Source organism: Fundulus heteroclitus, chromosome 20 (genome assembly GCF_011125445.2).
Source record: "Fundulus heteroclitus isolate FHET01 chromosome 20, MU-UCD_Fhet_4.1, whole genome shotgun sequence".
Classification (NCBI taxonomy): Eukaryota; Metazoa; Chordata; class Actinopteri; order Cyprinodontiformes; family Fundulidae; genus Fundulus; species Fundulus heteroclitus.
Window position 1 is genome coordinate 8132738 of NC_046380.1, and position 17321 is coordinate 8150058.

A 17321-nucleotide genomic window follows, 5' to 3' on the forward strand; every position below is an offset into this window, starting at 1 on the left:
GAGTTTATTCAACTGCCCAAATATTGTGAAGATTTGCAAGACATGAAGTCATACTTGCAAGGACACTTGGAATATGATATACTATTAGTAATTGCATCTAAATAGTCCTTTGTGACTGTAAGGCACAAACTGATATTATGTTGGTTACAAGTCCATGTGTTGTATAACTGTAAGTAGAATGTTAATGATGAGCATAACAGTTTAAATATGTTTGAAGTGCAATAAATTATGCCATTTAAGCAAATGAGTTAATTATATAGTATGCTTCCGGTCTTTTGAGCTAACTGTACTTTCTGTCACATAATCTAACACACACACACACACACACACACATATATAAACATATATATATATATATATATATATATATATATATATATATATATATATATATATATATATATACACACAAGGCTTCCCTCTTACCCCCCCCCCCCCACCCACCCCCCTCCTTCATGGCAACTATAACCATAATCTTTTGAGCTAACTGTACTGTACTGTACTGTCGCACAATCTAACACACACACACACACACACACACACACACACACACACACACATATAAACATATATATATATAAGCCAGTTTTTGTGAGCTTATCTCCTACCTTTCAGCACCACCACCACATCCTCGTCATCAGCAGGAGCGTCTTCCCCCGACTAATTTAATATATTACTATTATATATAATATAATATATATATATAATACTATTCTATCTATTATTATTATATATATATTATATAAAGACATAAATGCAAATTGGTAAAAAGTCGAAAAACGAAAATAAATTAATCTAAAACACATGACAACCATACATTCTTGATAGGCTTTTACAATCTATACCTGAAAGTACCAGAGCCGTTTGCATTTGTCAAAAAGAACTACTGTGTTGAGATTGATATTGTTACATTTCTTATAATCTACATCAGGTGATATAATAAGTGCTTGCCAAATGTAATTTTTCCTCTATAATTAACACGCCTCGTAAGTGTAATCAAATATATGTCCATAGCAGATTATGCGCTGTAGCTGTGCGCTCCGTAGGGTCGGCTTTAGGACCCAGGTGAGCAGCAGCCTGCAGACACCGGTTGATGCGCTGGTCCGCTCGGTATTTCACGTCTAAATCTCACAAAGAGTCGCTTTTTTTTCCCCGAAAGCATATCAGTCAGCTGTAAACTCCGGGGCCGTGACAGAAAACCTTTACGGTAAAACGCCAGCGTGCATTTTGAAGCCTCTTTTCGCCCGTCCGCGTCGCCCCGCACCGGGGGGAAGAAGAGCCGCGGCTTGCCTCACCGGCGACAACCACCATGAGCCTGAGGTTTACCGTCTCCAAGAGCGACGGCGACCGGCGCCCCTCTGACATCCAGGGGGAGGTGAACCAGCTGTTTGAGGGAGACGAGCCCTCAGCCTGCGGTGCTGCCGCCGCGGGGGAAGACGCTCCTGCTGATGACGAGGACGTGGTGGTGGTGCTGAAAGGTAGGAGAGAAGCTCACAAAAGCTGGCTTGGTTCTTCCCAGCGCAGCTTGTTAGCTGGTGGCTAGAACACCAGCAACGTTGCCTCCCTCTTCGCTGATGCCACATTGCATGTGAGCGGTGTGACTGGAATTCCTAATAAGCTCCGAGGGCAGCGTCTGGTCGAGAGCAGACAGAGGCTGCAAGGGGCGCAGATGTGTCCTCTCTCTGAAACATCTGCATGAGCACTGGCACTGATGATGAGACTGGGCTGCATTTGCTTTTGTCCTCCTGTGGTCTGGCTGTAAATGATGCATCCACATGTTGGTACTACTCACATTCTGAACATTACTGCAGGAATCACAACACTATGCTGTGCAGGCATTTTTTTTTTTTGGCCAATGTATTAATATTTTTTGGGTGTCAGGAGTCACTCTATCACTTAAAGTGCTGTCATGAATATGATTGTTTTATGAAAATGATGCCTATCTCCTGCAGTCCTTTGTTTGAGAGGCAGGGTACACCCTGGACAGGTTGGCAGTCCAACGCTGGGCAACATAGAGACACCGTCATAGACACACACTCCTACCTAAGGGCAGTTTAGAGTAAACAGTTAACCTAACAGTCATGTTTTTGGACTGTGGGAGAAAGCCGGAGAAAACCCACGTGTGACCTGGGAGTACAGATGCAAACTCTGTGCAGAAAGACTGCAGGCCAGGTTTTACACCCAGGACCTTCTTGCTGCGAAGCAACAGTCCTACCAACTGCTCCACTATGCAGACAGTGCAGTAAAATACAAAGAATATTTAAGCCCTGTGTACAAGACAACAAGCAATTGAAAACTAGATCGTTTTTCCGTTTCGGTTGACACGTCTAAGTTACATGACAACGTTTGAATTGTTCTCTCCACTGTGCCTCAGTATAATCGATGCTAGAAAAATTAAAGATTTAAAGATACTCAAAATCGATACAAACAGACCCATTCCCATTTGCCCAAATTGTCGCACTTTGTCTGCCGGGAGCAGCACCATTAACTCAGGCCCTCCCATCCCTGCAGCACATCACCTGACAAAAACAATGATCTGGTACAAATCAACGCAGGGAAATGTTGTTTAGCAGACGACTGCTACTAAATACCGATGCAACGAAGCAAACCAGGGCCCTCCATTACTCTGTGAAGTTGTAAAGGCATTGGAGGCTCGTGCAGCTTTTAATAATACAGGTTATGGTAGAGTGAGACTGAAATTGATCATTAGAGTAGAAAAAAGTAGGAGCCAGTAGCTACGTACCCTGCATCTGTAGTTGATCGCTAAATTAAATATTATGCAAAATTACCAGAGGGACATTGTGCTGGGCTGCTGCTTAATACATTGTATTTTTTTTTACAATGTAAAATGATATTTTGTATGCACCAGATCCATGTTTGTTGTGAAGCACATTTGTTTTAGTATTGAATGATTCTGAATTTGTGCAGTAGTAAAGTGCAGTAGTAAAATGTATCTGTATTAACAGGATTAACAGAAAAATGGAAGCACACAGTTGTACACTGTAAATACATTATTCTAATAAATTAAGGGCACAACTGAATTAAAGGTACATGCTTCCATGAAGCTACACATATGCTAAGTATTATCTCGTATACTGCTTTGTCAAACAGGTAAGCAACTATTATAAGTTACTCTATATTTTTTCTAGATGAGAGCCAAATTGTTCTATATCTATTGGTTTTGCCCTAATTGAGGAAGTTCCAGGATTGTCATATTGTAATCAATCATATATTTTTCTCTTAACCATGAGGAGCCCTGTGTCTTCAAAAATGTTGCCATGGTATCATAAATGGTATCATGTATTGAGTATTTTTATTATTATTGTTATTGGATTGGACATTTTTGGATCATGGCAACTCTACTTCCTACACTGATTAATTTTTCAGAAACTATTTGCCCTGGCCATTGCTGGGCCTTTCATTGTCTCCATGTTATCTTGCATGGAGAACAAAGAATGATAATTTTCTGTCTTCACTGTACACAAGGTTGGTAATTATTTAATTTATAAATAACACTTAATCCCCTGTTTCATTAAAAGGTCTGGATTTGATTAATACTGAATAAAAAGATTGTCATTAAAACCTTTCCATACATATCTTTACAGATTTGCGTAATTTCCTTCCCGGTCCTCTGAGTAGGTCTGGTCTTCTGTGCACCAGTGGCACAATCCTTTCACCAGCTCTCCTTATTGAACTAACCAAGGTCTTGTCAGTCATTGTGTGAATCGAAAGCAGCAGTGCAGAACAAATAGTCTCTGAAATTCCCAGCGGTTTGGGAACAGAAGCCATTTGCCATTATTAATGATTAGCATTTGAAAAAGTGCAATCATTCAGGCCCAGTCAAGTACAAATAAGGATTTCCAATTCTTCATAGGAAGTCATACATTTCATAGAATAGCTGACCTTTAAAAAGTTGAGACATTAATGACTTTTCTTACTAATTGCCAAGAATCCCCCGAGATCTCCACTAGTAATATTGAAGCTTTAGTGTTTTAGCCTCAGTCATTCAGTCACATGATGGCTTTTATCAGAATGAACAAAACACAATTGAACTTATAATTTAATTATTTTCCCTGGAATTGGTTCTTGTGCTAAACATGATTCAGTTGTTGCTTGGCATACATTTTTTTTCTGTTTTCACTAATGCTAGTGCTGAGAATCCAGTACTGCAGTAACATCAGCTGTTTGCTGGGTTCAGGAGACCAACAACTATTTAATATATATTTAAAACTGAATTACTTTTGTTAAGACACAGAAAAGATATTTTTTTAATTTAGGTTTTTGTCAGCATAAACTGATCACAGTTTGTTTTAATAACACCTGTCATTGAGGTCAGTACATCTTGATTGCTGTTTTTTTATTTAGTAAATTTGATGTTTTTAATTACAGACATCTTAAAACAATATGAAATTTGACTCAGTCTTAGACCCTGGTTGGGCTTTGTAAACAACTAATCTCAAGTTATCTTAAAAAGTTGTGTGTAACTCCTGTGTGCCCCAGCGTTGCAGCAATTCCTGATCAGAGACTTTTACAAACAGATCACTTCGATCATTATCTATAAATCTGACATACAGCATTGAGAGAGCTGTTTTCAAGGGAAAACACAGAAATAATGGGATTTGTGGCTTAGTTTAGCTGTCTCTCTGCAGTACAACCATGCAATAAAGGAACAGCATACATCAGTGGGAGGCTCATGCATTTGTTGGAAAAGGCGTCTTAATAACATCGCTCTGTTGTGGCTTTCCAGTTGGGGAAAAAGCAAATCCATTTCAAAGTGTAGAACCATGTAGGAACTAACTCTTGAACTAGAACTGTTGTAACACTGGAACTATTTAAAGGAAAAATACATTTTGTCATAACGTGTCAAAACATTTTTGGAGCAATTATTTTGATTTATGATTAGTTTGTTATTAGAAGCCATTTTAGGCTATTTTCCAAAAAAAAGATTGTGCAGTAAAGAATGAAATGTAAGGTCTTTTGTGCTTCATACTTACCTCCTATGACAAAAAAAGCATTATAAGTTTGAAAGGTGATCATTTCACAATGTTTTTAATTTGTGACTCCTTTTTACTCTGTGCTAATGGAGAACACTTAATCAACATTCAGTGTTGTGCTGCGTTATTTACAAATTTACAAATTCACTGGAAGCAGAACAGGTCGTCATACTGTTTTTGGGTATTTTAAAAGTAGCATTACATTTGAGATCTTGGTAGACATAAGGCAATGATACTTTAAAGGGATGTTTGATTATTTATCTCAAAAAAAAAAAAATCAGTTCCTATGTGGCCTAACTGATTAGTATTTCTTGTGTTTTTATGTTCACAAGAGCTCATCTCTGTTATTTTTCTGCCGTGTCTGTGTTTTCTAGTGGTTTCTAGAGAAAGGCCGAAGGAAATTGATTTACTCTTCAAACTGCTCTAAAAGCGCTTTTCTGTGTGTGTGTGTTTTCCATACTTCATTTGTTGAGCTCTTGCAAAAGCTGCAATGATTGAATTGTTATATTTTAGTCTGCAAAGCAATACATATCTAATAACCTTAACTCAATATCGTTTTACATCAAGCTTTTCTCTGTATTCAGGCAGACTTCATTTAATATTTCAGATTTTAGGCATTTTTTACTCATTCTCCTTGAACCTGTTAGAAAAATCTGTTATCTGCTAACCATCTGTATGTGCTTTGCTTTAAGCAATTTGACCCTGTCATTAAATTAGTATGCATCTTGTTACAAAAGAAAAAAGAAACTATGCTATAAACTAAATTCTATCTGAAATTGGAAAAGGTCTAACATTACTGTGCACTTTGAAGTGTGCTTAAAACATTAAAGATTCTCCCAACTTTGCTTTTCTGCTGTTTCTTGGATCATATGGAGGAAGCAATAGAGTTATAGATCACAGCAAACTTTTGTCAATGATTCAGATTAACTATATTAGCCATTTTTGTAATATTCTGTTGAATGTTGCTGGGCTGAGTCCGGCTGACACTAAGGCTTTACATGCAACAGAGACACACTGTTATCTACAGTCAGGTAGAGAAATGTTCATGGATTTGGTCCGATAAATCGTTGATTCATGGTAACATCTGGCTGCTGCGCCTTTTCTGCTGACATGACCTTGTTCACGACGGCACCTAAGGGCTTTCGAATGTCATTAATTAGAGCATCTGTCCACTGAGTGAGTGAATAAAAGCTTTAGATTAATAGTCCATCTCTTTGCTTCAGTGCTGCAAGTGGCTTTATAATGCCTGCTCAGCGTCTTTTCCAGGAAAATGTCCCAGTGTAATGAACAATCTTCTGGACAGAGAAATAATTGGTAGCACTAGTCATTAAGAGCAAATCTTACCATATGTTCACCATTACAGAGTTGGATTCCTTTCTGGATTCATCTGTCTAATGAACACTGTGACAAGTGGAGAAATACTGTAGTGCCTCTGCATCCCTTTTGGTGGTTACCATGGTGATAAGTACATCTTTACTGAACTTGTCACACAAATGGACTTGTGGAGAGGTGGAAGCACTTAAGACTGTGCAAGTGCCATTACGAAATCAGTCTCTTTCATTATCTTTTTTTTTTTTTTTTTGCTTTGTGTGACTATAAGTGATTTAAAAAAAGCCTGATGATAAAGGCCATTATGTTCATCATTTACCTTGTTAATGAGTCGTTTTAGAACACATATCTTATGAGTTAGAATATTTTGGAAATGTAAATGCTACATCAATTGTTGCTCATTCTGTTGAATAATTATTGAATTATTGTAACGACATATAATGTTATTAACGTAGTATTTGACGAATTTAACGTAATTCCCCCACAAAGGTGTTGAATATTATTTGTTAAGCTGAAATTCATGGAGCAATTTGAATATCTTGAGCAGAAAAATAATCCTGTTTTAAACTATGCGATTGTGAACTGCCCAGTTCTCACTAACTCGTTGCTTCACAAGCCCACTCATGAGCAACATACTGCACTTGGTCCTTTGACCAACAGTCTGAACAGCCGTTTGTCTGGCCAGGGCCGTTTGTCAAGACCCAGGTACGCACTTACGTTCTTAGCAAGTATGTTCTTGGGAAGTATTGGGTGGGTGACTGTGGCTTGATGGTATGAGTTGTTGTCTTGCAATTGGAAGGTTGTGGGTTGAATTCCAGCTTGTCACATGTCAATGTGCCCCTGGGCAAGGCAAGTTGTCTACCAAGCTGTGTACTGATGTATGGATGTGTTTGTGAGTGCAATTGGGTTAATGCGGCTCTAGTGTTCAGTGTGACTGGAAAAGCGATATATAAGTTCATGTCCATTTACTGCCAAAAGTATCTACTGCTGAGTATGAGAGTACAGCAACAGCATTGGGAACTGTCTGTTTTTTCTTAACATTACAACACTGTGATGCAACCTATTTGTTGCCTGAGTTTGTGAATATTTCTACATTTATAATGGATGGAAAAATAAGAATAAAATCAGTATGGGCTAGATAATCAGGAAGAAGTGTCATTACTAAGTTGAAAATCTTTTAAAATTATAAAACATTTAAATTTTATTTCAAATTATGAGATATGGTTTGTTTTTTTATCATAAAAAAAAGCTTCACTGAGTAAATTTGTTTACCACCTGGTATTACTTTTTTAGACTTCTGTTAACAGTGAAGCATGATTGTCCACAAAAAATGTAGAATGCTTGTAATCTTTTGTCTTGAGTCATAATAGTAGATGGTGACCAGCTTTAGTGTTATACTGTTGACGTTTTTTCTTCCATTATTCCTTAAGTTTGCACTAGACTCATACACAGGAACTGCATAATTTTTATTTCACTTTTTTTTCTTACCAATCTGCATCTAGCCAGACTTGCTGCTTTACGACTGCAAGACAAACAAAAACCTAAATCATGACAAAGATATTAGCATGATTTAAAAATGTAAAATAAGATAAGGAGACAGTGGAGACGATGGCAGAAAATGAGGAGGAAGCGAATCACAGGGAGATGTTGGGAAACTGCATCCAAACCTAGAACTGCACTTTTCCTCCTGCAGATCAGCTGGCAGAAGACATTAAAAATGGAAAATATAATAGATTAGAAACAACCTTTATCGTAGGGTTGTCCAATTTTGCCAAAAATCTAAATTGCAATATATGTAAACCATAATTGCAATTTAATTTTGATTTCTCTCTGCACTAACCACAAGCAACAAAAAGGGCCTGTAGATAAATATGTTTGTAAACAAGATCTATTTAAAACAAGTCATCTAACTGTTTTTATTACCATATTTTTCGGACTATTAAGTCGTACTGTTTTCATAGTTTGGCCGATCCTGTGACTTATATTCAGGTGTGACTTTTATATCAAATTTAAATGATAATTCATATTGACTAGTTTGAACCAAGGAGTAAACATTACCGTCTATAGCCACAAGAGGGCTTGCTATACTATCCTGTTTCTGTACCACTTAAAAATTAATTGAAACATTAACTCAGAGACAACAAAGACTGAACACATGTTTATATGTTGTTTTGCTGTTTCGTTCTGCATTCACGCAGCAAAGCATTTCGTGGTGCAGCTCGAAGAACCCAGACTGCGACAGAACCTGTTATTAGGCGGTCTGAGAAGCTAATAACAGCTAGCGCTAGCTTTCAGGTCTGTTGTCCGGGTGGTTTGCAACTTCGCTGATGCACGTGAGCTTTACGTTGCTCTGAAACATTCATGTTGTACAGTTAGCTTAGCACGTAGAATTTGTAACGCTCACGGCTGATTTAGACATAATAATTTTAACAACTTTCAGCGTAATGGCCCGTTATGCTGAAATGCGCTGGATAAAACCTTTCTGTTTGGAGTTTCTAATTTACCCCATACATCATCCCAGGTATGTTCCATGTTATTCAGCTGGTTGTGGATGCTGCTGTGTAATTTAATAAATTGGTTTACCAGATTAAATATCAGTTTTTATTTTTGGATTGTATGAAATAAATATCTAAATAAATATGTATAGTCTGGTGTGACTTATACATGTTCTTTTCCTCTTTTTGATGCAATTTTGGAATGATGCAACTTATATTCCAGAGCGACATATAGTCCGAAAAATACGGTAATCACAATAATGTTATTCAAGAGAATAGCTTGATGAGTTTGACATCAATCTTTGTTAAACATACGGTCCAAAGTGAAACCAACAAACAAGTCTATGTATAAAACTGTTTGACCAGTACTTAATGCTATGATGAGATTCCTGAAAGCTTCTGGTGAAAAAATATATTAATATAAACTCTAAAACAATAAAATTAGATTATCTCACTGCTGCAACTCTCTTCCATTCCATGTGGAGGCAAACCCACTTTAAACAAATCCCTGACACTTAAAGGACATGTCTTATCCATTAATTGTTACATAGCCAAAAATTCAAGACCCCTGCGATTTGGAAATTGTGTTTTTTTTTATTGTGATTATATTGCAAATGCCATTAATTGTCCAGCTCTACTTTATTGTCTCTCAGTGGGGAAATTCATCTTCCTCTGCAGCAGCAACGTTAAATGCAAATGGAAGTATGTAGATGGTAGCGGAAAATGACAGAGCGACTTGCCTACGTCATGTTACTTTTAGTGGGGAAAATGAACTCCAACCGGCCACTAAGCCTGCAGCCACCGCTGACTGCCAGCAGTTCTTTGCTGCTCCGAAAACATCGAAGCACTTTTAAAAGTTGGCTCATTCTTGATAAACTGATAGATGATTAATATTGGTATAAAAACATTGAATTTAGACACCTCCACTTATCGCTGCTGGTGGTGCAATGCATGATGGGATACCTTAGTGGCCCAAGTCCACGGAAGGATGCAATAGTGCAAAAGTCCCGGTATAGGTCGTACATTGGGAAAAAGTCCCTGTTGGCTATAATTTAAAAGTGCTGGTATTGTGTACTGGTAGAGGTGCATACCCTTCTACTTAAAGCACTGCTTTCAATTGAGTGAATTGTATTTCCAAAAGTGAAAATACGCACAGGCAGTTCAGTTTATGTACGATGTTTTTTGATACATAATATATAATGATTGTTTATTGAAATTGGTTCTGTTTTGTGTGGAAAATAATAAAAGACTAATACTTTAGATTAAAAATAAATAATAGTTTAGTATTTTCTTGGAGAAGCCATGATTAACTATAACAACCCCTTGTCCTCCCCTTGTGCCGCCACTGCATAACAAGATTAGCCACAATTTTAATTGTGTGCCACTGTAGCCTCTTTTTTAACCTGCTCTTGGCATAAAAAAATAAAGAACAAAAATAATAAATATTACATTTATAATTAAATACAGACATTTCACATTTTTATGTTAGGTCGTTTTTGGTGACTTGGTCATTTGTATACGACCCGGAAGCTGAAAAAGTGTGGGCACCCTGTAATAAATTCATATTGTTCTTAATTTTATTTGCGCAGAACTTGTATATTATTTTATTTTAAATTATTATCAATACTTTGAATGCATGTATTGCACACATTGTCTGGTTTATTTACTTTAATTCTGCTTTTTATGACAACATAAAGCTACGGAATATATTATAGGATTTATGCATTTAGTTTTTCTGATCAGTCTGAAATATATTTTTAACAACAAAACAGAAGACAAATGGTCTATATTAGTTTTTTTTAATAGTTCTTAGTATAGAAGAAATTAATAGTTCATCATCACAGTCATTGATTTTGATTTTGGTGAACCCCCAAGATTTTTAATGTCCCCATGTGCCCCCCATGGGAAACATTTCTGGAGGTGCCACTTTTACTTGTGGACACTTGAGTTAGATTGCTGCTTGGAAATATGGTATAATTTCAGGTAAATGGATGAACGGTAGCTTTGTTCCCTAAATTCTATGCCAAGTCTTTTGCACCAATTGCATCTTCTTCCCCCTGTTCTTATGACCTTGTTGAGCATTTGCAACAATGGAAAAAAACATTGCAATATTTCTTTTCTCATGTTAGCCTTAAGGTAGCTGGCTAATAAATGTGCACAGTTAGATTGAAGCTGTCATCACTCCAGGCAACATATTTCCTCAATGCCAAACAGAATTTCGAATGAGAGTCTAAATCAAACAAGCAAAATAGGTAATGTAGTTTGGGGTTGTGGTATTTCTATTACATAAATCTAAGGACACACCAAGTAAAATAATTCTTGATCAGCATTAGAACCGTAGGTTTAGCAGTGTAAATACCCTCAAGTGGCCTTTGTTTTGGACTTGCACGATTTGATCGTAAAAACTTGAAGTTACTTTTCACAAAGAATGATGTGTCCTGAATTTAGCCAAACTCTTTATCTCTCACTGGGTGGAAACAATTGTTCTCCATCATAAAAGAATCTTGGCCGACCTCTCAGAGGATTGTTTGTATGTTTATGGAGCTGTGTCTGTCGCTGTGCTGTAAGGACTCCAATGTAAATAACAGGCAATCTCTTTGATGTAGAAGGAGTAGTTTGATGGTGAGCACGGATATATTGCCACAAAAGCCTATTGTTGGTGACTGTTCTTGTTTTCTCTTATATTAAAGGAGTCGGATGGGTGTTACCATTAGTGGTAGTCTCATTAGGAGTTTATGACCATCACTGCTTCCCACAAACTCAATAAGTGTTTACATCCCTGCTGGTTTTGCACAGCTTTTTCATTCTTTTACATTGTTTGTTATTTTTCATGAAGAAGTATACATGCATGTTTTGTTCACTTTTGAATCACCCTACTAAGTTACTTTTTTAAAAATCTGAGTAGGCTATTTTACTAACTTTATGTTTTTTATGTTATGTATATTGTTCTTACTGTACAGTCTCTTATTCTCATTTTTGTGTTTTTGTTTTTAACCTTTGTGCGCATCTGCATGCATCCATTTGTCTTTCACTTTGCTGTGGGTATACCTGAATTTCCCCAATGTTGGACAATAAAATATATTTTTATTCTATTCTAAGCTTCAGAAATAAAATCTTTTGCAAAGTTTTGGCAAGTTGTGATTCCCATTTGTCTGGAGATCTTGTGGACAAATAGAGAAGCTTCTTTGAAACACCATATTATAATATAAAGTTAATAAAACTCAAGACAGTGTCAACTGGGAATCGTATCAAAGCAAATATGAGGATATATCGGCCCTTTTATTGGCCAAATGTATGAACAATGGTTAAACGTGTGATGCAGCGCAGCAATATTTGACTGTGATAGGCCAGACATTAATATCCGTCTTTTCATGTACACATGCAGGCTGGAGTTTTTAGGATAATTCTTTTTAAGGGATATATAACGCCGTTTATGTGTGGCTGAAAGGCATAACCGTCTTGTTTTTCCCAGATATCCTGCTGCATGTGGACTGGGCCTTAGTCACTTGTTAATCTTTACATTGGTCATATAAATATAGAAAATAAACTGAAGCTCTGTTTGTCTAGACTAAGAGCAGTATGCTACAGAGCATCAAAATTTATGTCTCTGTTCTTTTGAAAATCTTTGAGAACAAATCACTTTTAAAGCAGAAGAGCTACTTATGAATATTCAAAGCTATGGATGTGGAAGTTCTTTCACTCATGATTCCTTTATTAAATTTTTCTTAGTATTATTAAGTTATTATTACTACCGATCTGTGTTCAAAGAAGCATGCTTAGAACCACAAAGATGTTCCTTCAAAGCCATTAGTTGTTACAGATCCGCATTTGACATTTTGTTGTAGCTCCAAACTGGGCATGATTATTCATGTAGTTACATCAGTTTATTATCTGATTATATCCATCATTGGTGCCATGAAAATAATCTGAAATGACTTTATGCTGTTGTACAAAGCAAATTCTCCTTACTTTAGATTGTGTTTTTACTCTTTTTAAAGCAGCACCATGTAACTTTGCTATTAGGGGCACTAGACCTGTAACTTCCTGGCTTAGCACCCACATCAAGGCCACTGGCATCACCGCACTGTCACATAATTAAACAGTCTTCCTCTGTTTTTTGGAATCTGATAGCAGACCACTTTGGACCAGCAGATTGAGAAGTCATCGAGGTATCAGGTGTCATATCTGTTTTGTTTTGTTTTGTTGTTGCGGCAGTCTGAACTCTGACTGCTGTAACCTGAATGCCATTCAGCAACGGAACCAACCCTCTCATAGGCAAATTTTTGTGAAGGGCAGCCAGCACCGAGGATCCATATGCGCCAAGTGCTGTATATTGACCTGAAGAATAGTTTAATATATTTCAAATTAAGCTAATACTTGGGTTAAAAGTTACACGGTGGTGTTTTAAATTTGGTCCAACATTCATGATATTTAGGTTCTTTTAAAGTTTTGGAGCATCCAAGTCACACGGAACTGACTGTCCATACCTAAAACCCTGCAATGTGGCTGAATTAAACATTCTGCAAAGAAAAATGGGTCGATATTCCTCAACAGCAATGTTAAGAGGCCCTTTCTGATCACAGTTCTGCAATACACACACAGCTATGAATTCCCAATACTGATTACTTTGTCCATGCACATCGTACAAGTTGAGCTGTCGAGATCACAGGCCATGCTTGCTTTCAGAACATAGCGCTGAGCTTGCAGAACAAAAGGGACATGATTAATAACGCGCAGCATTCACCTGAGCAATGCATTGTGGGTTGCCTGGGTGGCATTATGTTGGTTGCATGAATTCAAACCTCATTTGCATATCAGGGTTTTTCAGTTTATGGCAGTGCTTAGAAAAATGCGTAATATGGAAGGACAAGGATGATCTTAAATGAGGCTAAAGCCACTTGGTGGTAGTTGTGGCTGCCAAGGGTGGTAAAACCAGTTATTCAGTTAAGAGGACAATTGTTGTTCAAAGGGTATCCAAATATTTTGGTCAGCTTCTTTCCCTTGACAAATTAAATCCTCATTTGAAAACTACATTTTGCGTTTACTCACCTTATAGTGGCCCAATATTGGCATTGTTTTATTATTTGAAACATTTAACAGTTGAATAGAAAATTGCAAGTAACAGGACAAAAACTGTTTAAATGTTACTCTATATTAGAGATTTGTTCTATTTTAACCACTTAACTGTCAAGGCCCCACCGGTAGGCCCTTGAGCCAATAGGTGTTAGCCAAGGCCAACTTTCAAGGGGCTAAGTATATAACAAAATTAATTCAGCATCTGAATTTTCCACAACAATGGAGAATCTATAAAATTGTTTGGCCATTTGATTAGGATCAGAATGTACTTACAAAAGCATATATCCTTTCGTTTCATTCTTTGCAAGCACATCTGTCCCTCCTTAACTTCCAATAAACAGGAGATAATTCCCGCATTAGCTGAGTGATTGATTAGTAATATACCTTGACACAATACGCCTTAGCTTCTGCAACATCACTCACCCTGTAATTGCTTTTTCTGTCTTCTGTCAGCAGAGAAATCATGTACTGTAGATCAATAAACTTATATGCCATTATTTCCTCAGGGCCTGAACACCGTAGTGGTATAAAGAAATGTGGTGACATTGATCCGACAGCAGAGGGCAGCCACCTCATTGGACTCATGGTTGCCCACTGAGGGTCTTCACATTAAACAGAAGCTATACGTGTCAAAATGTAAGACTTTGGCAAAACATAAAACACATGCATTTACCTTTGATTAAAATAGATTTTTGTATTTTTCTTGCATGATTAAGGCCTGTCAGATAAGCTGAGAGGTGAACCTAAAATGAATTGCTCTGCAGCAGCCTAAACTTGTGCATTACATAGTTGAGACAACAGGGGGCAGTTGTGTTATTTTAAACAAGCCTGCCAGCTGCAGTGTATTCTCACCAATCTGAATCCTGTGGAAGAAAAACCTTCTATGAGCGAGGGATCAGGAACCCAATGAATTACACAACAGTCTGTGTCGTGTGGATGACGGAAGGTGCTTGTTAAGCATATGGCAGGAGGGAGGGAAGGTGTAGGTGGGCTTTTGTTGTTTGGAGGACGAGAGCAAAACCAGCAGGATACCAAGAGAGAGTAAAGATAAACGAAATGGAGAATCTAAACCTTCATCAGCCCAAAGATCCTTCTGCTGTTATGTAACCGTGCCTGCAAATGGGGGGCGAGGTGGGATATATGTGTGGAAGAAAGTGTGTGGTGGAGTATAATTGATAGAAAGTGACAAAATCCTCCTCACACACAGTCAGGCTGCAGGGCAGACCTCAGTGACATTAACAGTGAAAGTACAGGACGGAGGAGAGAAAACATCTGCAGGAAGAAGTAGAACATAATCTTCTATCACTTTATCCATCACGGGTCCACAAAGCCAGGAATGTGGTGTCTTTTGTCAGCACTCTGGCTTAGCTGCAGTCTGTACACTGTTCATAGGTTCTCCTAGCCACCACCATTAAGGATCCATAATATTTTTTTCTGTATTCTGTTGAAATAGTGATTTTCATATATTTTTTGTCATAATTTCTTTTTTTTTTTTACATTTTTTATGTATACCTTTTGTGCAGTCAGCAATAGAGGATGAAATAAAACTGAAAAAGATGTGAGTTTAAAGCCACTGAAATGTGAGACTTTTACAGGGCCCTAGGGGACTGCCCATCACAGCAGGGGGTGCAAAACCTGCTTTAAACCAAGCCCCCTCAGATTTTTCTCTCTCTTTGCCTGTGGACCCTCGAGGAGAGAGGAGTTCTACACTGGGGAGACTGAAGTTTTCACTCCTTTATTCTATATGTGTGCAGAGTTTGCTGCGCAGCACCAGTGCTCAAATCATTCCTTGCAACTATTGTCCTTATATCAGCTGTTTGGGCTGATATAAGGACAATACCTAACAGACGGAGAGGTATTTCTTAAACATTAAATATCTTAAAATATGTAATGGCAAAATATACCAAAGAAAGCAAGAAACTAAACAAAACTGTCTAATTTGGGTTTAGGTCTTTTTGCTTTAGTGCATGATCACTATTTAGTTTTTTCTGGCTCCTATGAATATTTTATGAAACATATTTTGTTCTGCATGTGAAAAATCCATATCTGGCAGCAAAAACAGAAATATTCAAACTGTGCCAAGACATGATCATAATTATGTGATTAATGTTTAAAAATGCAAAGAAAGAACATCCTGAACACGGAGAAAGATTGTTTAAGAATATTTTCTGTTTCTGTATCTTTTATTTATTTGAATTACATTTTTAATACTATTGCCAACTTTCTACTTTGAACGTGCAAACAATGTCATACCCACAATGTTGATTAGTAGTTTGTTTGAATATAATATGGATTGTGGGGACAATAGTCAATTTTAATTTTTTACAAATTTTACATATAGGTTTGTTTGATTGCAAAATGTTTTCTGAACATATTGATATCACACAATGTCGTTTATTAGCGCTCCACCTGACTTCAATGAAATATGAATAACAAAGGCTACTTATGTTGTCTGAGGTCAATTATTAAAGCCATACAAATTATGGGTAGATTATTGAAAAATAGTTTAAATCCTAGTTTGGCAAAACCAGAATTAAATGCTGTTTGACCAAGTATGCATTTCTGCATGGTAGCTACAAAACATCTGTAACACTGTTTATCTATTTTTTTTATTTTTGCCCCTTGGGGGCGACTTCAGTCAAGTTGAAAATCGCCCCAGAAACTCCCATACACAATCATGATACAGTAATAGTCTTTTTTTTTTTTTTTTTTTCAAATTTTGGACACAGCAATTCATCTCTACGGGCTCTGGAAGGGCGTGTCATCACACACACTGTTGCAAGCTTGGTTGATACGTACAATGTGCACACACGTTATATTCTGATCTGAATATCACTATAGTTTCCATGATAGCAATATATTGCACACTGTGCTAACAGTGATTTCAAGGCCTAAATAGTAGATAGCAATTGTATGTTTTATGGCCACAGTGTAACTGTTCTATCACTGAACCAAGTGTATTGTATTTGAGAATTTAACTTTTTAGCTGTACAAAAATAATGAACAGTGTGTACCATTCATGTGTACACCCCGAGAAGGAGCCACCACCGCCCTGTGCTGATTTTGTTTGTATCTGTTGTATTGGCCCTCACTCAGCTCAGCACCATCAGTTTCAGAGGGCAGACAAGTCTCTGTTGACTGCTCTTCTTGTTGTTAACAGCTGATCCCCAACAGAATGGGTCACAAAACTTTGCTGTTTGGGACAGTTGGACAATAATTCCTAGCCAAATATATACCCATCTAAATTGATGGTTATATAAAAATGTAGCATTACCATGCAAAATTATCAATTTTATCTGATGTTGGTTGCCCTAACAAATTGCTTTCTCCATAAAATAAGAGTAACCAATGTGCTGTCTAAGAGTCTAACCTTTCTCTCCTAGACTTAGCTGTTGGCTTAGTTTTTACTGCAACTAAATGTTTGTGC

The 17321-nt window shown here is 37.2% G+C and overlaps 1 protein-coding gene across 2 annotated transcripts in view; it reads left to right on the top strand.

Moving 5' to 3' along the window:
* Nucleotides 1-1060: 1060 nt before the first annotated feature.
* slc12a5a (solute carrier family 12 member 5a) overlaps nucleotides 1061-17321 on the top strand; it is a gene marked incomplete at its 3' end in the record, with an annotated part of 215384 nt that continues 199123 nt past the window's right edge. Inside the window, 1 exon segment of one of the 2 annotated variants that reach the window (XM_021317851.2) lies at nucleotides 1061-1478. In XM_021317851.2, the coding sequence (XP_021173526.2) occupies nucleotides 1310-1478 (169 nt within the window). In that variant the 5' untranslated portion in view covers nucleotides 1061-1309. 2 annotated transcript variants of the gene reach the window in all.